Raw genomic sequence first — 23,436 nt, forward strand, 5'->3', positions numbered from 1 at the left:
GCATTATGAATTGTATAACATTTAAATGATAATATATATTTTATTATATATACAGAACTAATTTTACTGTTATATAGCTCTGCACATCTAAGCTAATCGTAAGACAGTCTTGTCATTAAGGAACTATTCCAGCTATTGGACCTTCTTCCCTTGAATGAATGTTTTCAGCTTTTCTATTCTCTCCTGTTCACAGGGCTTAGGTAAAATCATAATTTTTACAACATCATACTTCCTTTACACTAAACTCCAAAACATATGGGGAGTTGCACCATACAATGACTGTTTATGCAGAAATGGGAATCTTGTGCCATTTTTAAAGCTCTCTCATTCCCTCAGCTATAAGAGATAATTATAAATAATTTTTAATTTATTTTTATTCAATAACCATTGTAGAATAATAAGTATATGGAAGACTAAAAAGAAGACTTTCACCAATCAACCCAACTACCAATTCAAGGCAAGAAAGGAAAAATCAATTTTAGAATTCTAGTAGTGATAACTGTTAATACGTTTTCCTAGGCCATTAGCACACTGTTCCTTACAAAATAAACAAAAATAAACAAACAAGACATTTGACCTAAAGCGTCTCTTTCCCTTGCCTTCTACAAGCAAACATATGTTCTAGCTGCAATAGAAATGTTATCCTTTTCTAATTATTAAAGCATGCAAAATAATTTTCAGTCTACACAGTCCATCTGTGTCGTTTTAATGTAGAATGCAATTCTATTTCGAGAATCATTTCTCCTAACCTGAAATTATAAAGTGCTGACTAATGCTATTTTTTATTCTTTTTTTAGTGGATGTGTCAGATCACTGTATTTTAGGTTCATTGTTATAGACAATTAACAATAGATGATTGCATTTCCCAACTTCCAAAATCGTCATCTAACAAGATGAGAAGGTCCTTTGGTGGTGACAGGTGTCCTAGAACCTGCCTGCTAGCAAAGGACTTGCATGGGCTTCCTTTTCTGAGCACGGGGAGACGGACGGTGTTTTGTGCCGTCCGTCTCCCCGTGCTCAGAAAAGCAACTCCGAGAAGATGCTTTGGTGGCGGCAGGTGTCCTAGAACCTGCCTGCTAGCAAGGGACTTAGCCAGGCTTCCTTTTCTGAGCACGGAGAGACGGACGGTATTTTGCGCCATCCATCTCCCCGTTCTCAGAAAAGCAACTCCGGGAAGGTGCTTTGGTGGTGGCAGGGGTCCTAGAACAGCCTGCTAGCAAAGGACTTAGCCGGGCTTCCTTTTCTGAGCACGGGGAGACGGACAGTATTTTGTTATTAGTTTACAATCCCTCAACCCACATATTACAATTACAATTATGGTCTTAAAATAATAATTAGAATATATTAATAATACCTAATACCCAGGGGTCAGTTTCAATTTTGCTACATTTCAAAAGAGGAAGAATGAACAGAGAATAATGGATAGGCCCATCTAAGATGGTAATTAGGCTCTAAAGAAATGCTGCCAGGCAAGGCTTGATTGATTATATAGAAAATAAATCTGACTTCTAATATCACTCTCATTTAGTTATTCATAACACTTAAAAACAGGGGAGAGAAAGCAGGTGTTTTTTTTCCTGTATCTTACAATACTTTATCCCACAACTTCAATTTTTCTTTCTTTCCTTAATTTACCTGAGGCTGGAAGAACTGGTAAAAAAAAATTGGCTGCATTCTGATAATAAAGAGAACCAATAGAAGCTTGTTTTATTATAAGTTCTTATTTCAATATCAATCTCTAGTTTTAGCTGCAATTTACAAAGTTGCCAACATACAAATCCTTTAATCTACTAAATATAATATAGCACAATTATAATTTTGTATTGTCTTCCATGAGTATTATCTCTTCCCATAATGTCTTCCAGACTTCAGTCTTCAATGTAACATCCCCATGAAGAAATGTGCTCCAAGGTCATTTTTATACAGATTTAGCCAATTCAGATGTTCCAGATTGATATATCAATTGGAACTGACGTTGAAATATATCCTTTTAAGCGTCTTCTATTCGCGGAGTTTTTTTTTTTTTTAAACCTGCGATCCTTAAGAAGACGCTTAAAAGGAAGCGAGGAGCAGAGGTATTAGGGTAAGGGGATTAGGGTAAGGGTGTCGAGAGGATAAGGGTAATCCTCTCGACACCCTTACCCTAATCCCCTTACCCTAATACCTCGGCTCCTCGCTTCCTTTTAAGCGTCTTCTATTCGCGGAGTTTTTTTTTTTTTAAAACCTGCGATCCTTAAGAAGACGCTTAAAAGGAAGCGAGGAGCCGAGGTATTAGGGTAAGGGTGTCGAGAGGATAAGGGTATTTTCGGACATACACCAAGCGACTGTGTGAATGTCGACATTCACCGGTGAAGGTCCGAATGTAAAACAATGTAATGAAATATTCGGTCTTTCACCGGTGAATGTCGACATTCACCAGATTTCGGTCTTTCACCGTAACATACATACATACATACATACATACATGCATACATATATATATTATAAACACATGCACGAACAATGCATCTCCAAATAAAATGCATTGTGTGAATGTAATTCAATAGAAACATGCATAAAAATATAGGTGTATTTTTAATTAGATGATTGATTCTCAAACAAAAATGCCAGTATGCAGTTTTGGTTGGAAAATTAAGAAGCTGAAGAATTCACTTCTCTTAATTACAATTAAGCAAATTATTTTGATAAATTATATAAATGTATCTTACATAATGATGAATTTGCAGTACACATAGATTCATTGCTATGTGGCAATCTGGCCAGGAAAGAAAACCTTAGAAAATTAAAATTCAGGTCTCGTAAATTCTTGGATTTGATATCTAGTTGAATTTCACTCTCACCTTTCACTTGTTCAGAACACAGCTCCTTGGCTTTGGCTTTCATTATTTTTGGAATCAAAATATCCTTTTCTACATGTCTGAGTTTTGGTTCCCCTGAAAGAAAAAAATATACATAACATTTCCAACCATAGGTAAAAGTCACAGCTGAATTCAAAGAATAAGATGCAACATGTGAAGTCCAGAATTCTGAACAAGAAATAAATATAATTTCTAACATGGAATTTTAAGCTATTTTTAATTTCCATGACTTTCATTTAGCAATTCAGAAGTTTCACTGAAATTTTACTACTCACTATATTTGTAAATAATATATCCAAGAAGGCCACTGGCTAAGATAATCCCATTTTATCTTCACACAATTCCTTTTACTACAATACACTAATCACTGTATCACTTAGGTTCATGATTATTTACAAATAATAGGGTTTTCAGAACTATAACTCAATAAATATTATACTAAAAAGGTGATAGAAAAATAACTATTTTAATATATTTAAATACAATGCAAAGCATTACTCAGACAGTTTCCATTATTTTAGCTAATCTGATACAGGCACGTGAGTGCATTATAACATCTGAAGCTAGTCCTGAAGGGAAGGCTGAAAAAAATTAAGTAAGGAGAACAACTTAGTTTCTTAGTATGATTTGATTGCTTATTTAGTATCCTATGGCTATCACTAAATGTTTTACCTTATGATTCTTGTGAATGTATTTTTATGTACACTGAGAGCATATGTACCAAAAACAAATTCCTTGAGTGTCCAATCACACTTGGCCAATAAAGAATTCTATTCTATTCTATTCATTCTGATTCTATTCCTATTCCTATTCCCAGCAGCCACAACTCTCTTTTAGTTTCCAAACCTATAGTGCGGAAGACCAGAAAAACATCTTTTCATAACCACTAGTTATATCTTTGGCTGCTTCAAAATCTAGGAATTCAAGTTCCTTACTATTTAGAAGACATCACTTGATGAAACTTAAAGGTTCTCTCATATCAGATCAAAATGTCAACATCCGTTGAACATTGAAGACGACAGATTATTTCTGACTAAGAGTAACTTTCCAGAGAGAAATCTATCATATTACTGGTACTTACTGCCTGTTTCTTTAACTGAAGATCACAGCAATAGAAAGATTCTAAAGCTATCTCCAACATGTAAACATTTGCTCTACTTTAAAGCTAAGTACTCCCTCTTTCAAAAACAAAACAAAATAGAAGATAATATAAATTGCAGTTTATCATTGACTGGGAGAAATGAGAAGATAAACTATGCAAAATATTATTTCTCTATCTTTATTTTTAAAAAATCAATTTATCATATAAGAATGAGTCAGGAAGTGATAGATTTGGATCAGTACCTACAGAAAAGGCATTGGTACTTACCTGATACGCCTATTCTCATAGTAGGGGAGGAGTGTCCAGGATGGGTTGACCTCGTACCCAGGATGGGTTGACCTCGTACCCAGGATGGGTTGACCTCTGATAAGCTCTTTAAGGCACGCCCCTATCGCCAGGTATGCCCCAGTTTCGACGAAGAACTCTATCAGACTCAATGTGTCATCCACTCAGGCCTTGTCGTAATTCTAACAAAAAATATATTTAAACTTTAACATAACCTGTTCACCACTGCGAATTATCTCAACAAGACAATATCAGGGAGGGGCTGGATACTCCTCCCCCATTATGAGAATAGGCGTATCAGGTAAGTACCAACGCCCTTTCTCCATAGTGAGGGGAGGAGTATCCAGGATAGGACGTACCAAAGCTCAACGTCCCTAGGGAGAGTTCCTATATGGTATAAAGGCACGACCTTATGCTAGGTGAGCTGTTTCTCCCACCCTGTGAACAGTCTGTAATACCTTACGCCCTAATGACGCCTCCGCTGAGGCGAAGGAGTCCAGTTTATAGTTCCTCACAAATGGTGATGTGGAAGTCCAAGTAGCTGCCCTGCAGATCTCCGTCAAGGAGGTCTGCGTGGCCCAGGCCGCTGAAGTGACTGCGCTTTGTGTGGAATGTGCAGTAATCAGCCCCGGTGTCTGCAGCCCCCGTGCTTGGTAGGCCGTAGCAATGCAGATCTGTAACCAACTGCCTATGATGGTAGCAGTCACCTTGTTCCCCAAGGACCTGGCTGGAACGAAACGAACAGGGCTTCTGACTTCCTGTTTGGTCGAGTCCTCTTGAGGTAGATCCTCAGGGCCTTCCCCACATCCAAAGTTTGCCACTTCCTCTCTGGCGGGTTAGAAGGTTCCAGACAGAGGTTCGGTAGTATCAATTCTTGCGACCGATGGAAACAGGAGCAGACATTGGGTATGAAGGAGGGGTCTACCCGAAGGACCACTCTGTCCTGGTGGAACACACATAGATCTTCCCTGGTGGACAATGCCTGTAGCTTGTATATCCGCCTGGCTGAGGTAATGGCCACCAAGAGGGCCACCTTGAGTGTCAGGAACCTGAGAGATATTGTACAAAGCGGTTCAAAGGGGGAACCTGTTAGGGCATCCAGCACCCTGAGCAAGTCCCAAGAAGGGTACCTGTGTACAGTGGGTGGTTTAAGGTTAAAAGCTCCCTTGAGGAACCGCCTGACCATGGGGTGGTGAGTCAGTGTCTGAGACCTACCGCACAGAAGCACCGACGAAATTGCAGATACCTGTCTCCTGACGGTGTTAGGAGCCAACCCTCTGTCCAGGCCTGCCTGAAGAAAGTCCAGGACCTGGGGGGCTGTGGCTCAAACCAGGTCCTGATTCCTGGTGGCGCACCATGTGCAAAAGGCGTGCCACGTGGAGTTGTAGATGCGTTCCGTGGACAGTCTGCATGCCGCCTGGATGGTCTGTATGACTCTGGGGGAGAAGTTTTCCTCCCTCAGGATGCTCCGCTCAAGTGCCAGGCAGTCAGCTGGAGCCACTGAGGATCCAGGTGTTCCAGCAACCCCAGGTTGAGGGAGATCCTTTCCTGAGGGATTCTCCAGGGCCTCTCCAGCAAAAAGGATCGGAGGTCGGCAAACCAAGGCCGCCGAGGCCAATGTGGGGCAATCAATACTACCTCTGCCCCCTCTCGCAGAATCTTCTGCATGACCCTGGGAATCCAAGGCAAGGGTGGGAAGGTGTAAAGGAGCCCCCGGGGCCACGGGCTGTGGAAGGCGTCCACTCCCTCCACGTTCTGCAATGGGTATCAGGAATAAAACCTCGGGAGCTGAGCGTTTAGAGGGGGTGGTGAATAGGTCGACCTCCAGGCGGCCGAATCTCCCTGAAGATGGCTGGCTGCAGCTGCCGTTCTGAATTGTCTACCTCGGCCCGGCTGAGCCAGTCAGCCCTGATGTTGTCCACCCCCGCTATATGATCTGTGGCTATTGAGAGCAGGTTCCTTTCGGCCCAAAGCCCCAGTCTTTTGGCCTCCAGCATGAGGGGTTTGGATCTGGTCCCGCCCTGCCTGTTTAATGCGCTTTGGTGGTTATGTTCTCTGTGAGTACTAGGATTTGGCTGCTCTTGATCGACTGCCAGAATTGTTTGAGGGCCAGGCAGACCGCCCTGAGTTCTAGCCAGTTTATGTTGTGAGTCAGTTCCATCTGGCTCCATTGTCCTTGCGCCATCTGTGACCGCAGATGGGGCCCCCATCCGAATAGGCTGGCGTCCGTTGTGACTGTCACCCAGTCTGGATTTCTGAAGAATTCCTCCTTGGTTATTGCAGGAGACGTCACCATATTAGGGAGCGGGATACTTCTACTGGAAGGAGGACCTTGATCTGGGAGCAGCTCAGAAGCCTTCACTGGCATGGTAAAAGGAAATACGCCAAGTGTCCCCCAATGGGGGGACAGCTGGCCCTAGAGTTAGTTCTTGCGGAAGCAGCAACCGCCTCCGCCCCCTCGAAAGGGGTGTTTCTGCTGCCTGCCCCTCTGCTGTCTATCTGGCTGATACTTCTGCCTGGATGCGTAACCTCCCTGATACTGCCTGAATCCTGCATAACCAACTTAGACCCCCTAAAGAAATCCTGAACCCAGAGGGAGGCCCCGTAATCCTGACCACGTATGGTGGAGCATCGGCAGTGATGTGCAGTCAGGTGAGGCAGGGGAGGCACAGCCTCACTACTGTCATCATGAAAAGAAAAAAAAATGTAAAAGGGAAAAGCTGAGCTAGTTGCTGCCTCACCGTGGATGACTCTGCTTAACTGTTTAAAAAACCCTCTAAAAAGCGCCCTCTACTATGAGGCAGGAGAACTGCATGCCTCATCTAGTCTGACTTTAGGCATTTTATGATCACTCGAGCAGAATTAAGCAAGGGTTAAAAGTCTAAAAATTCCTGACGTAGGTGAGGCACACAGTTCTCCTGCCTCATAGTAGAGGGTGCTTGTTTGGGCGGGGCTTCTTCAGAGGACCCGAGGCAAGAGCAGAGTTGGAATCATCTCTGAAACATCTGGAAAAGGTATGTGTGGGTCGGAGGGAGGGCGAGGAATTTAAACTTCATCCTTCTGGTGCGGGGTTTTGGGCAAAGGCTGGAGGGAAGGACCCTGGCTTGTGCGCTCTCTCCCCAAGTGTAGTTTGATTGCAGGCAGAGCCACGTTGCCTTTTCAAACCTGTAATCAGTGAAGCTGGGCTGGATCCTTCCTGGGCTGGCGAAAAGTGTGTGTGCTCCAGTATGGCTCTTTGACTGGCTTCCTGCCTCCTCCTGTGGTCTCCTCGCTGGTGCTCTACCTCCAATCCAACTCTGTGTGTGTGTGTGTGTGTGTGTGTGTATTTACTTGTTTGTTTGTTTGAGAGAGAGTGAGAGAGATAGGGAAGGGGGTAGGAGACATAGTCCAATCCAACTTCTGTGTGTGTGTGTGTGTGTGTGTGTGTGTGTGTGTGTGTGTGTGTTTGAGAGGGGGGAAGGAAGGAGGGAGGAGGGGACAGGAAAAGAAAAAGAAAGAAGGAAACTTCTTTTGCAAAGGAGAAAAACAAATGCTGTCACTTTAAATCGGAACTGAGCATGTCTGGCTGTGGAATTCTGGGAGTTGAAGTCCACAAGTCTAAAAAAAATTGAAACCCACCACTGTGTCAGTGCCTCACCAGCCATAAACCTCACCGCACGTCACTGGTCAGGAGTATGTAGTCGCCCTGAAGTTGCCTTCCTCGGAGCAGTGGGGAGCACCTTCTGCTTGTCCTTATTCTCTATTAGGAAGGGATCAAGAGCTGCAGCAAAGAGGGATCCCCCCGTGAAGGGGGCTGATGCAAATGCCACTTGTGTCATATGTCTGCTTGCCACTGTTGAAGCCAGAGCAACCTGCGAGATGCTATGGATGAGGCGATCGCCCTGGAGACAAACCTGGCAGCAGCCAAGATGGCATCCGAAGAGAATTGAATGGCTGTCACCAACTTGTTGATGTCTTGGTGTGCCTTGACATCCGCTACCGGGATTCGCTGCTGGAGATTCTGCAGCCCCAGTAGGGAGAATTGGTTAAAGGAGGTGGTGGTGGTAGCCGCTCTCACCACCCAGGCCGCTGCTTGATGGCTCTTTTGCAGGGTAAGGTCAGCCTTCCTGTCCTCCAGTTTCAGAGCGTCCTCTGGTTCTCTGGTTAGTAGATGTATACAGTGCCGTGACTGATGTGTCAATACCGGCACGCATCTGAGCCATGTCCTTGTCCACATTGAAGGAAGTCTTGTCTGTGGAAGAGGGCATAGGGCCTGAGGTGGGGGATGCTCATTGTCGTCTGACCAGGTCGAGGAAGGGCTTGGGAGTGGGCACTGTGACTGCCTCGATGGCCTGCATCTCAAAGATGGTCTCCACCAAGAAACCTGAGGATGCACCGTATTTCTAGTGATTTGTTGCCAAGTTTGGCCGCTGTCTTTGCCTTGAAAAGTAGGGACTTGTACAAGGAGGGTTTGAAACAGGCCGATAAAGGTAGGCTTAGGAGGAGGCATGCCTTCGTCCTCAGACAGTCTGTCCTCTCTAATCTCACCTTCCTCCGATTCAGGCTCGCTGTCCTCTTGGTCCTCCAGTCACTCTGGAGTCATGGGCAGAGGAGGTGCTTGTGGCGGGATCTGGGGCTGTTGAAAAACCGTTGCCATGCACTGTTGGAATTCCTGCAGCATCATGTCTTGGAAATTAGGCATCACTGTGGTGGGTTGTTGCCCCAACCCCATGCCTGCAGAGGTATAAAGGAAGGCTTGAGGAGAATGCCCCGTAGCAAGGGGTGGCCCCAATGTTGTAGCGCGTGAGGGTGACTGCCATTTCTGAGTAGAGCCCCAGATGCCTGAGGTATCAATGGGAATCCTCACTTGCTGGGAGGGATCCTCCTCTGTGATCACATCAGGCTCCAGTCCAGGGGGAGCCTTCTTGCTGTTGCCCTTATGGCAGATGCGCTCTAGGGCTTTATGCCTCTGCCTTTCATATTTAGAGCCAGGTTTGGGAGGCTTGGAGCTGGAGCTTGCCTCTTTAGTCGCCCTGGAGGAGGTGTGCTTCGTTTCGCTCTTTGGCTTGCTGCCCCCACCCTTACCCCCTTCAGGGGTAAGGTAACCTGATTGGGGGCTCTTCTGTCCCTCCGGTGGGGCTGCCTGTCTGTCTTCGACTTGATTCCTGCCTGTGTCCTCCAAGCTGCAGGAGGCCGCCATCTTTTGTCACGTGGGGATTCTCCCCCCCTTCTTTTCAAAATGGTGCTGGATGGCAAATACAAACAGCCCTACCGGTCAGGGCTTTGAAAAGCAGCTTGTGCTACTAAGAGCTGCCGCGCGCCTTCCGTTCTCTCCTGTGGCCTCCTGCTGTTATTAGCGGCTTATTGAGAGCCTTGCCGCCCTCTCTTCCAGCTGCTTTCCTTTTCTCTTCCTTAAAGGGGAAGACCTTCCTTAAAGGGAAAGACTTAGCAGCGAGCTGAGCCTCATTGCCCCGACTGGGCTTCTCAGGCTAGTCAGGTACTCACAGAAAAGGGTTGAGTAGGGCTTGCATAAATCGTGATAGCAAGGTTGCCGGAATACAGGATGACACAACCATTCAGTTGAGGAACTGAGTCGGAACTGGGGAATACCTGGCGATAGGGTCGTGTCTTAAAGAGGTTATCGGACTCAGTTCAACCAGTGAAAGAACAAGGTCAACCCATCCTGGATACTCCTCCCCTCACTATGGAGACTTTCAAGTCTGTCTCTTTTTAAACTAGTTTATAAGAAATCTTTAATGGCATTCTTTAGGGAAAAATCCATTGTATCAGATAATACAATGGATATTTCAGTTTCCTCTTCTTTTAACTCATGGCATTTTTCATCTAGATTGATATTAAGCTGCATTTGAATAAAATAGTCATTTTGACTCACTTCTGAAAATTGAAAAAGCCTTCACATGTTTTGGAACATTTTAAAAAGATTGAAAAATTACCACAGTAAGATAAAAGTAGGCCTGCATGAAAAACAGTTATTCCCATCACATCTACCCAGGTTAACTCTAAGAATGCCCGAAGAGAGGAATGGTCAGACCGTTTCTTGCAGCCTGACCATTAGTTATTTTTTTCTACCAAGCTACCGGATTTTAATTTGGCCTTCTCTAACTGGACGAAACTGAACAGAGTTCGATGTGACACTGGAAAAAGTGCCTCTGCGCTGTGTCAATGGAGCTGGAAAGATTCCCCTGTTGCAACAGTGGGGATAATATGCAAACTGTTAGATATATTGTACAAAACTGCCCACAGCCTGTGTTTTCTGGTTCCTTAAAAGATCTGCATGAAGGAACACCAGAGGCGAGTGATTGATGGATAACTGAACTTGACATCCAGGTATAATGCCACTGCTGTACCTCTATAGAAGTTTTGTGTACAATTATGTGGATTGTGGGCATTTATCTACTAATCTAATCTTTGTCTGGTTCTCATCATATATTAAATGAATAATAAAGTGAGATAATATAACAGAATTGGAAGGGACCTCTGGAGGTCTTCTAGTCCAACCCCCTCCCCTCAAGAAGAAGACCCTATACTTATATAAAATTGTGATAATTCCTTTTTCCTTTTCCACTAACATTTTCTTTTAATTGGGTGTTTACTATTATATACAGGTTATTGAATTTTCTATGGTTCAATATTCAAAACAAGTATCAGCTGTATTAACTAAGATTCATTTTAAAGATGGGACATATTACTCCAATCTGTTTTGTTTCATCTCCATTTTGCCAATGAAGCCCTTCGTACAATAGTCAAACAATTATATTTCTTGCAGGCTTTGATCAAATAAAATATAGCAATTTCTTAGTTATCTGTAGTGAGAAAGAAATAGCTAGATAATCAGCTGATCCTTGTTCTCTTTTCTGTCAATACATCCATATTTTATATAGTATTAATAACTGTGTGATCAAATAAACCAGTATAACTTGGTGGACTTGGATTGATTTCTAAACCTCACTTTAGTGACAATTTTTGATATAAGGAAGTATTTTATACATGCCGAAACTTTTATAAAGACTTTTTTTAGTGGAAGTATGATGTAGCTTTCTTAGAACATCAGGTAGCATCTTAGTAGAAAGTTGTTTTACCTTAGTCAAGCATTAGACCCAAGCAATTCTATTTAACTATTTCACTGCTTTATTAGTTTTGCATTTATTTGATTAATAATTATGAAACCAAAGTTAATTACTATATACAATTGCTTGGGAGTCAGTTCTTCTAAGTTAGGTAAGATTAACAGAAGTCAAATTCTAAGCAGTTTGTTTCATTTTCTACCTTAAAATTATTCAGAAAATTGCATATATTTCCATTATTCTTAACTTTTAAATTTTGAGATTTTTCTACTTTACATTTGCATCAATTCAAATTAAGGAGAGAGTAAGGATGACACTACCAGGAGAAAAAAATTCAAAGCTTTAACTTCTCACTATGCTATCATCACCTTGAAGTCAATTTTCACCTTTTTCACTGGCTGAATCTGTTATCTTACATTTTGCTTTGGGGCGCATGTGTTCTTGCAATATAGCAGTACTGGATTATGAGAATTCTGACAAGCATGTTTGCTAAAAAAAAAAAGAAAAGTCACAATGCTTATATTCTTGAAGGTAGAAAATCAGATTCCAAACTAATTCTATAACAATTGATGAAATAAATATAAAAAATATTAATACAGATTGAAAGCAACTGTACAAACAAATCAGTGGCACAGATTCAATTACTCAAATATAAAAGTGAATAAGAATAATAAAAAGAAAATAAATATATCAACCATTAATTCTTATTTTTGTAAATACAGATCTGTCCAACAAGAAATGAGAGATCAGTCAAACCTTTGAAATTAAAGGAAACTACAATAACTAAAATGCAGAGACACAAGGGAAAGTGTGGGATCACAGCTTGTAAGAAAAGAATTAAACTTCTTTGCATGCTGCTTTGATGTAAGTTCTCCTTGTGTTCAATATTAGTTAAAAAGCATTACATACACTCCACGTGAAGTAATAGATCAACAGACTTCCAGTAACAGAGATGATAAATTAAATCTTCTGCATCATAATCTAATTGAAGCTGTGTGGTGAAATGTCAGTTAGTGTATTTGAATTTAAACTAATTATATCAAAATTAGCTTAGAATTTAAATAATCTTAATTTAGTTTAATAACCATACTTATATCAAATGTTTCAGATTAAAATACTTTTGTTCAGAACTTGAGTTTCTCAATTATGCCTTGTATCTAACCATATCACTTCATTCCCCTTTTTCAACTTTCCAGGATGTTACATAAATATCAAATATGGTACCTCTTACCATAATCCTTAGCCACTCCAAAGGTAATGTATGCATCTCTGAACATAAGCATGAATGTAATTATGGAAATGCAAAATTCCACAGTTAGAGAACAAACACATTATTAGTATAAAGGTGATTCTCCAAGGTAGTTATCACTCAAAGATGATGGACTATATTTCCCATAATCTTATTCACTGGGAATACTTGTTTAAATTAACACAACTAGAAGGTGCCATTAAAAAAGAGGGACTTCTTCATAGCTGTTTTACTATGTCCCACACAGAGGAGGGTCTTCCAAAAGAACATCTTTCCATTACTTTAACTCTACAAAAATAAGGTGGGGGTGGTGGAGGTTAGAGAGATTTGGTATTAGCAAATGAGAAAATTAGCATTAGCAATAAATTGTCTATAATTATATTTCCCACTATTAAATTTTACAAAACTATTTTCCAAGGAGTCAATTGAAAAATTCAGTATAATATGTAACTATAACTATGCAGCATGTATATAAAATATTTTGCAGTCAAAGGACTGCAATCCTGGAATGTCCTAATCTGAGCCCTGGACTGACTATTCTGCTTGTTCCAGAAGTGTTTCACTCTCAAAATAGCTACCACAGTTTATTTCATGTTCAAAATAGCCATTCCAAAGTCAGACCATTTCTGGCACCCATGAAATATTTTGACAATGAAATATTTTGTACACTTCTGTAGTATCAACTATACAGAACAATTGAGAAGTGACATTACATGTTAATTAAGACAAAATTGGAAAAAAATGCTATTTAATGAAATCATAAATTCCTGAAGTAACCCCCCCCCCCAAAAAAAAACCATGGGGAGGGGAGATGCTGAGTGCCCCCAACTATTGAGGCTTTTATTCAGATGATTAAGCAAATTACAGGAAATATTCATATTGTAGAATCCACCAACATTTTTTTAAAAAATCAACATGTAAGAGGCACACATAAAGGAGTGCCCCACGTGCTCCTCAACCAAACATGGCATCAAGAACTTCACAAAAATTGAAGTATTTTATAGAGAAAGTGAAAACATAAAAAAGAACCTTTATACCTATGACACTGTGTGCAGTAGGGAAAATCAAGATAAACATATGAGTTAATAAAACATGTTAGATGAAATCAACAAGTTCAACAGGTAAAGGATGCATGGTTAAAATCAGTTTAGAACTGGTATGGATTTCCTTTAAATTTAATGCTAATCAGTTAGTTTTTCATCTGTTTTTCATTATTCAAGCCAACTTAAGGTTGAATTATTTTTATTTTAGACAGGGTGGACATAAATGTCTTTACTTTAGCTTCTGTAAATTGAACTCAAACATATCTTCCTAGAGTTAAAATAAAATGTGAAAACGTATAGAAGTAGGAGGAAGTTGTTTCCCAAAATAACTGGGAAGTATGATATGTCTTATCAAATAAGTATTAGAGGCCTGTTTTATGAAGTATTTAAAATTATAACTGTAATAATTCCAAGTTTTCCCACACAAATCTTTCTTCTACCCTACTACTTCATAAACCAGACTTTTGAACTGCATGCATTCAATTAATGTGCAGTACAATTTGCTCCTTTAATAAGCACTGATAAACAATATAAAATTGTTATTAGCATTTACGGAAACTGTAAGATAGTTTGTTTTGTGATATGTAAATGGAAGAATATCTAAACCAGCCATAAAGGTCTTGGAGAATATTTTAAATAAATATTTAAAGCCCTTACAATCTGTTACAGAATGTATATAAATACAAATAAAATAATTTACAAGGAAAACATATAGATATAAATGCAGCCCGTATCAATAAATCTGATTTTCAATTCAACAATTTTTCTGTTTGTTTCAAAAGATTGTATTTGTAGCTTCAGTTCAACTATTTTCAGATTTGTTCCAGAATGACCATTGGCTTACCTGAAGGGTCCTTTTCTGTGCACCGCGGGAGAGTCCAAGCAATGGGTTAATTCAGTCTGGTTGCCCTTGGATACTGAGGAACTTTTTTTCTCCCTTTAACCACACCTCCTCGTGTGATTATTGCCAGAATTAATTGCCGAAAAAGTCAATCTGTCGAGAGGATGGAACGAAGGCGTCCAAGATGTCTTTAGTTGAAAAAGAGGAAAGAATCCCCGGCCGAAGACCAGGGTGGGTTGGACTCTCCCGCGGTGCACAGAAAAGGACCCTTCAGGTAAGCCAATGGTCATTTTCCTGTGCACCGCTTGGAGAGTCCAAGCAATGGGACATACCCAAGTTATTGTCCGGTTGGGTGGGCAGAATCAGAGTCCCGGGATTCGGTCGAAGACACGACCCCTTGAAGCACCCTCCTGCCAAAGGACGCCTCAGCCGAGGCGTAAACGTCCAGTTTGTAATGACGGATGAAGGGCGACGGGGAGGACCACGTAGCCGCCTTACAAATGTCTAGGATTGATGCCTGGGTGGCCCAGGCCGCCGTGGTAGCCGCGCTGCGAGTGGAGTGCGCAGTGATGCCTTGTGGCACCGACCTGGACTGGCTTTCGTAGGCCAGGGCGATGCAGGCGCGCAGCCACCTGCCAACAGTGGAAGAGGAGACTTTCTTGCCCAGGGAACCTGGATGAAATGACACGAATAAGGACTCCGACTTCCGGAATTCGGAGGTGCGGGGGATGTATGTTTTCAGCGCCCTTCTCACGTCCAACATGTGCCACTGTCGTTCCCTGGGATGTGACGGTCTCGGACAGAAATCAGGAACTACAATTTCTTGCGTTCTATGAAACCAAGTATTAACCTTTGGAATAAAGGTAGGGTCCAGTCTCAACACCACCCTGTCTGGGTGGACGGTACATAGGTCCTGGCGAACCGACAGGGCTGCCAGTTCTGAAATACGACGAGCTGACGTCACGGCGATGAAGAATGCCGTCTTGAGTGTAAGATGACGTAGTGACGTAGTGCTGAGAGGCTCGAAGGGTGGAGCGGTGAGCGCCTGCAGAACCACGGACAGCTGCCAGGTGGGGTAACGATGGACCGTGGGAGGTCGTAAGTTACAAGCTCCTTTGAGAAAGGAACGGACCCTGGGCACCTTGCTAAGGGGCAAGACCGGGTCACCGGCCCAAACGGTGGAGAGGGCCGCCACCTGTCGTCGAAGGGTATTTGGAGCGAGGCCCTTGGCAAGACCCCCTTGTAGGAAGTCCAGGACACGGGAGACCGCAGCCGTCACCGGGTCTAAACGTAAGGCGTCGCACCATTTGGCGAAGGAGGCCCACAAGGCATCGTAGATTCGAGTGGTTGACGGTCGCCTAGCTGCCTGAATGGTGTGTATTACCTCCCCTGAGAAGCCCTCGCACCTCAGCTGGTCCCCCTCAAGTGCCAGACGGCCAATTGGAGCCATTGGGGCTCTGGATGAGTTACGGCCCCCTGGCTGAGGGAGACTTGGTCTGGAGGAATCTTCCACGGAGGTGACAGGGAGAGGCTGACCAGGTCGGCGAACCACGAACGACGGGGCCAGTGCGGGGCCATGAGGAGTACCTCCGCCTCCTCCGCGATGATCTTGTGGATGACTTGTGGAATCAGGGGCAGAGGAGGAAAGGCATAAAGTAGGCCCCGGGGCCAAGGGGAGCGAAGGGCATCCGTCCCTTCCGCCCCTGGGGACTGGAAGCGGGAGAAATAGCGGTGAAGTTGAGCATTTTCCCTGGATGCGAATAGGTCGACCACGGGAGTGCCGAACCTGCGGGACAGCTGGCAAAACAGAGCCGGATCCAGTTTCCACTCTGCCGGGTCTATGGTGGTCCTGCTCAGCCTGGGTGTTGTCGACTCCCGAAATATGGTCGGAACGAAGATATGCCAGATGCCTCTCCGCCCAGCGCCCCAGGGATTCCGCTTCCTTCATCAATGTCTTGGATCTGGTGCCCCCTGGCAGTTTATGTGGGCCTTGGTGGCCACATTGTCCGTCATCAATAGGACATGTTGATGGAGAATGTCCTGGCGGAAATGTGGGAGTGCCAGGCGGGCCGCACGCAGTTCCAGAAGACTGATGCTGCAGGAGCTCTCTGCGAGTGACCATTTGCCTTGCACCACTAGATGACCCATGTGTGCCCCCCAGCCGGCGAGGCTTGCGTCTGTGGTGACCACTAACCGGTTGGGCTCCTTGAACAGGTGGCCCTTGAGGAGAGCAGGGGACGTCCACCATCGGAGCGATCTCTTTACTGCTGGGGGAACGCTCACCAGCCGATTCAAGTTGCTCCTTGAGGCCCTCTGGTGAGGAAGGAGGAGCCATTGGAGAGCTCTGGAGTGGAGGCGAGCCCATGGGACGATCGAGATGGAAGAGATAATTTTTCCCAACAGCTGTGACAGGAGGACGATCGGTACCTGTCTCGCGAGCATCACCTTGCGGGTCATGGCCACTAAGCTGTCTAGCCTGTCCTGGGATAGGAAGACCCTGCACAGGGAAGTGTCTATGACCGCCCCCAGGTGGATAAGTCTGGTGGTGGGAACCAGATGGCTTTTCTTCAGATTTAGGGAAAAACCGTGGCTCCTCAGGGTTCTCATTGTGATGCGGAGGTCCCGCAAGGCCTGCTGCCTGGACGACGACTGGATCAGGATGTCGTCCAGGTAGCACTGGAGCCTTATGGGTCTGCGCCTCAGTTGGGCTGCTACAACCGCCAGGACCTTGGTGAAGGTCCTGGGGGCCGACGACAGGCCGAAGGGGAGGGCCCGGTATTGAAAATGCCTGCCGGCATAAAAAAAGCGCAGGAACCTCCTGTGCTGGGGACGGATGGGGATGTGTAGGTAAGCCTCCTTGAGGTCGATAGAGGTAAGGAGGTCTCCCTGATGGATCCCCGACAGGATGGACTGGAGGGACTGCATCTTGAACCTCCGGTAGGCAATGTGCCTGTTGAGGTTCTTTAGGTCCAAGATGGCCCTCCAGCCCCCCGAGTTCTTTGGTACCAGGAAGAGGATGGAGTAGAACCCCCTCCCCTCCTGGTCGGGGGGGACCTGCTCTATCGCGTCTATCTCCAGGAGATGACGAATCTCCTGGTTCATAAGCTCCCTCTTCAGAGGACAGGAAGGAGTGGGGCACCGGATGAAGTTCCGGGGAGGGGGGGATAGGAATTCTAGGGATAGGCCCTCCCTCACAATCTGGAGGACCCAGGCGTCCTCCGTGGTCTGGGCCCAATGGTGGGCGAATAGCTGGAGGCGCCCCCCTATGGGTGACGGGCCCGGGCAGTCACTTAGATTTGCGGAAGGGCCTGTTAGAGGCACCTCCGCGGTTGGATTTACGGAAGCCGAATTGTTGTCTACCTCTGTCCTTAAAGGAGGACCTGTCCTGGAACCTGTCCCCTGACTGACCGGCCGGTCGGTAGGACGGGGAGAAGGAAGTAGAGGTAGAGGGTTCAGAGGCACGAAAGGGCTGCCTCCTGGGGTATGGAGCGGACTTGCGGTCCTGCTTTTTTGTGGTGGAAGGTAAAATCTTTCTTTTATCTTTGGATTCAATGAGGAGAGGCTCAAGCACCTCCCCAAATAATTTGGCGCCCTTAAAGGGGGCTGAGGCCAGCTTCCACTTATGCTTCTGGTCCGCCTGCCAGTGGCGGAGCCAGAGCAGGCGGCGTGAGGTGACGTTGGCCACCAAGGCTCTAGAAACAAATTTAGAGGCGTTAAGGGATGCGTCCGCCGCATATTGGGAGGCCGCAATAATTTTTGAAATATCCTGGCGGAGGTGCAAGTCTCCTGCCGGGAGTTTGGCCAACAGTTCCCTTAGCCATATAACGGAAGCCCTGTTAAAAAAGGAGGCGGAAGAGGAGGCTTTGATGGCCCAGGCAGCCGCCAGGTGGGCCTTATGGCATACCCTCTCCGCCTTCTTATCCTCCGCCTTGAGCCCATCCAGCAGTTCTGCTGGGAGGGAGGAGTTGGAGGTGAGGGCAGTCATAGGTGGTTCCACGGCTGGGAGAACCAAAAGGTCTTCCAAGGTGGGGTCCATAGAGTAAAGTTTCTTGTCTGCCCCGCTGGGGGAAGACAAGGTGGCTGGTTGGGCCCACTGGCGTTGGATTACATCCAGGAATAAGCCTGGAACCGGGACCAGCACTTGTTGGGGGGCCGGGACGTCGAACATGGCCGCATTGGGGTTTTCGGGAACAGCATCGGCCGAAGGTTGGACCGGCTTAGGTTTAATCCCTACCCTGGTGGCTAGTTTGGCCTTGCGGAGAATGGACTTAAAGAGAGTAGGTTTGAAAAGTCCGGAAAAGGCAGGGGCGTCCGGGGGGAGGCCCTAGTCTTCAGATAGCTCCAGGCCGTCCTGGTCAGCGTCCTCGATGGCGGAGGTTTCGCTGACTACGGATGACTCAAGGGACGGATGGCGGGCACGCTTGGCTGGAGGAGGGGCCGCCGGGTCCCGGGAAGTGGTCCCTGGCCCCGAAGGGGGAGGGGAGCGCTTTTGGAGGCCCTCAGCAATGCCTCTGGCGATAGCACGATCGACCAAGGCCTGCACGCGCGGTGACAGCTCGGACTCCTGATCAGAGTCTGATTCCGGGTCCCTGGGGTCCTGAAGATGGTAGTGGGAGCCCCCAGCCGGGGGAGCCCTGGTGTGACCCTCTGGGACTGGGTCCTGTTCATATGACCAGGACGGGGCAGGAGAAGCTGGTTCCACCAGTGATCTGTCCGGGGACAGATCCTGAGACTGTACCTCATCATTCAGCAACGCCAAGATATCACCTCTGGATGGGGGAATGGGGGCCACCTCTGGGGGGGACCCTGTCCCAGCCTGGCGCCGGGCCTTCTCAAATTGTTTATCAAGGGCCCGCTGGCGCCTCTCAGCGTCCTTGGTTTCGGCTGCAGACGGGGCCCTGACAGGGTGCCTATGGGAGTCCCCTGGGACGCCCTTGTCCACACTCCCACCCCTACTGGAAGGGGGATCCTTGCTAGGGGCCTGAGAGGGGCCGGATCTAGCCTCAAGGGAACCTGATGGAGGGGGCAGCTCCATGCCAATGACCGCACAAGGATGATGCAGAAAACACAGGCAAGCGGGTAGGCTGCAGCAGAATTCGACTGGCTACACTGAAAGGCATAAAAAAAGACAATCATGATTAATAATACAGGTATAGGAAAAATTAATAAATCCATTTCAGCCTAACACTAGTAGCCAAATGAGAGGAGGACACCCAGGAGGCTGAGCTATGAGGTGGGCCCGCAGCTCAGGCTGCAGTAACCCCTGCAGGAGAGACAGGGAAGTCAGTAGGCCAGGAGACTAGAGCTTTAAAAAAGGGGAAGGCCTGGCCAGATCTTAAGGATAGAGAAAAAATTCTTCCCTGTGCCGGTGCAAAGGACACGTGGTGGCCAAATTACCAGCGCCGCTGATGTCCAGTGAGTGGTGGCCGAGGGTCCGCTGGGTGGGCCCGGCGAGGCCCTGTAGCCACCAAGCGGCCTCCTGCATGAGCGTGGCTGAGCGGCAGAGGCCTAAAATTAAAGGCGTGAACTTTTCGCGCCTAAAAATGGCCGCCGCAACAGCGAGGAGCTGGGTGGAGAGGAAAGCGGCAGCCAGGATCAATCCGGGCCGCTCGTTGCTCCGCGGCGGCTGAGGGGTGGAAAAAAACGCAGGGAAGTCAAAAAACGAAAAAACTAGGCCGGAAAATAACAACCGGGGAGGGAACCGAGCCAAAAAATAAAAGAAAAAACCCCCTCGCCGCTGCTGCCGCGCTCTGGGAGCAAGCGGCAAGTTTCCAAGCCTGCACAAGTGCGAGGCTGTGGAGAAAAAAACCTCCCCCACACACGCTTACCTCCTGGCCTCCGAGATAGCTTGATGTTGATTGCAGAAGAACAAAAGGCAAGGAGAAAAGTTCGTTTTAAAGAGGAAAAGGTTTTCCAAAAATTTTGGAGAGTCCAAGCCAAAGATTAATAGCCTGAACTCAAATATGCATCCGATCTGGGCACTGAGGAAATTAATTCTGGCAATAATCACACGAGGAGGTGTGGTTAAAGGGAGAAAAAAAGTTCCTCAGTATCCAAGGGCAACCAGACTGAATTAACCCATTGCTTGGACTCTCCAAGCGGTGCACAGGAAAAGAACATATTTGTATCAACTTTTGTTTGACTAACAATTATTAATATGGAATATGCATGATATAGCTAATATAATAATTCAAGCCAATTCAGAATATTATACATACATGTACTAACACATATTGGTTTATGTATATACAATGCCAGATTAAGGGGGGAAGTTAACTCCTAAAGAGGTGTAGGCCAACCAGGCCTCCCACCTTCTGTTTTGACAGCTCCTATAGCCTAAACCCACTGCCACTTTTCTTTCAACATCTGGCACTCCCAGCAACCATGATTGTGAAAATCCAGGTGCAGGTTCTCGCCATTAGAAGCATAGTATTACCCACAACCAATTCCACAATTCTAAAGTAGCATGAACAGGGCATAACATTTTAATATTTATAACTGGGAATTGATCAATTTGACATGGCTCCGTTTACTTTGTATTTTATGTCATCTTCTGATAATCTCGTGCATCAAATACAGATAGTCTTTGCTTAGTAACTGATTCTGACAGTGACTACTTTGGACAGTGATGAAAAAGTAACTTTACAATCAATGGCCACATTTATGTCTTTTGCAGCATCTATTAATCATGTCAGTTAATAAGCACTGTCCTGTGCAAAGACATAGGTATAATTGCAGTTGTATAATTTTTCGTTTAGTGATTGAGGATAGCTTAGAAAGAAAACTAATTACTGGAGTAACTTTCATCGACCTAACTGCAGTACATAACACTGTTAACCATAGGATATTGCTACGCACATTAAATAATATCACCCAAGGGGTACAAAAATCAATTTTTTTTTAAAAAAACAGGTTTTTTAAAAAATCAAATTTATTTTAATAAAATTATTTGGAGTAAAAATCTATCTAAAGATATTCTATTTAAAATACATCAATAATTTAGTTTATTCAGTATGAAATGGTGCTTAGTTATGTAGCATGAGGCTGTATACTCTGCAATATGTACATTTTTTTGGTAAACTCATTTAATGAATCCAAACTCTGCAAGCTCAGATAACATGCACTGCATTGATGCATTCACACAATTTCATAGTAATCATGAGTTAAATCGTAAAACAAAGTTCAGGAATATTCCTTTATCCCATTGTTTTGCAAATCTATGTACACTACAAACTGTATGGTGGTTTGAAGAGAAATGCAACTGTACCACCAGGCGCTATGCGAGGAGGAAGGGCAAATAATAAAAATGAAAAAATGAGAAACCTTCTAAGCAGCTCATAAATATTATTTAAAAACACCTATAATTTCAGATCCATCTTCAGATCCATGTTAGCAGGCATCCACTCACCTGCTGCTGCCATGTCCCTCACCTTGTTGTGTCACTGCCATGTCACCAGCCATCTCATTAAAGGGAATGGGACTGTTGGTGAGTCAACAGTGGATCAGAGGAGAACCGCGATGAGACAGAAATGACAGTTGCTCTTTAAAAATTAGGATTTAAATTGAATTGATTTAAATCAAGCCTTTTTATTAGTGATTTAAATCATGATTTAAACTGACTTGATTTAAATCATGATTTAAATTGACTTGATTTAAATCAAATCCATCCTGATATCACCAGAGATAATAAGCTTACCAAGGTAACATTAGCAGCTTCCTCCAGAACCGGGGATTTTATGTGATGGTAAGAACAGTAGATGGAAGATGCAAAAGATGCCAGAAAGTGAATTGTCTCCAATGTTATGTAACATATATATGAACAATCAATCAATCCCTGACACAACACATATCTATCTATTCATCTATGTGGATGATACAGCAGTGGCAGCACAAGGATCAACTTTTTATGAGATAGCCAGGAAACTTATACAATAATACAATAATACAATAGTAGAGTTGGAAGGGACCTTGGAGGTCTTCTAGTCCAACCCCCTGCCTAGGCAGGAACCCCTATACCGTTCCAGACAAATGGCTATCCAACATCTTCTTAAAGACTTCCAGTGTTGGGGCATTCACAACTTCTGGAGGCAAGCTGTTCCACTGATTAATTGTTCTAACTGTCAGGAAGTTTCTCCTCAGTTCTAAGTTGCTTCTCTCCTTGATTAGTTTCCACCCATTGCTTCTTGTTCTGTCCTCAGGTGCCTTGGAGAATAGCTTGACTCCCTCTTCTTTGTGGCAACCCCTGAGATATTGGAACACTGCTATCATGTCTCCCCTAGTCCTTCTTTTCATTAAACTAGACATACCCAGTTCCTGCAACCGTTCTTCATATGTTTTAGTCTCCAGTCCCCTAATCATCTTTGTTGCTTTGTTGTTATGGTAGCACTTGAAAAATTAGGACATTAGTATATCATCAACCATTTAAAGCCCAACTGAAACAATACTCAACTGTGTGCTTTCCATCTAAAAAATCAAAGTGCAAGGGAGAAGTTGGATGTTATGTGGCAAGGGAACTGGCTACAGCACTGTCCAATATCTATATCTTGGCATGGCACTCAACAGGACACTCTCTTTTAAACAGCATTACCTGAATACCAAAGTTAAAGTCAATTCATGGAACAATATCATCAGCAATGAAAATAAACTACATGTGGGAAGCTCAACCATCTACATTGTGCACATAAGCTTTGGCATTGAGTATTTCTGCAACACAGTATGCTGCTCCAGTATGGAGCACATCTGTACATGTGAAATAAGTTGATATCACCATTAATGAAGCAGCAAGCTTAGTGACAGATTGTCTCAAACCTACACCAACTGAGAAAACACATTGTATTACTGGCACTGCCAGATCTAAGATCAGAAGAAAGGTAGCAGCAGATGCTGAGAGATCAAGCAAGAGAATGATCCTCAACACTCTTTGTATGCCCCAAGCCTACCAACTCAGATCTAGGAACAGCTTTAGGGCAAGAACAAGCATTCTTGAGGGTACAT

The 23,436-nt window shown here is 44.7% G+C and overlaps 1 protein-coding gene across 3 annotated transcripts in view; it reads right to left on the bottom strand.

Annotated features, from left to right (window-relative positions):
* The window catches only part of CMC1 (C-X9-C motif containing 1), a 79,816-nt gene that overhangs the window by 51,878 nt on the left and 4,502 nt on the right, over positions 1-23,436 (bottom strand). Inside the window, exons 1-2 of one of the 3 annotated variants that reach the window (XM_081933472.1) lie at positions 11,696-11,777; positions 2,841-2,933 (exon numbers count right to left, since the gene is read on the bottom strand). In XM_081933472.1, coding sequence (XP_081789598.1) covers positions 2,841-2,933; positions 11,696-11,744 — 142 coding nt within the window. In that variant the 5' untranslated portion in view covers positions 11,745-11,777. Of the gene's footprint in view, positions 1-2,840; positions 2,934-4,227; positions 4,376-11,695; positions 11,778-23,436 lie in introns of those variants that run through there. The other 2 variants (XM_081933474.1, XM_081933473.1) reach the window with 2 other exon arrangements.

This window comes from Natrix helvetica, assembly GCF_964273705.1.
Source record: "Natrix helvetica genome assembly, chromosome: Z".
Taxonomy (NCBI): domain Eukaryota; kingdom Metazoa; phylum Chordata; class Lepidosauria; order Squamata; family Natricidae; genus Natrix; species Natrix helvetica.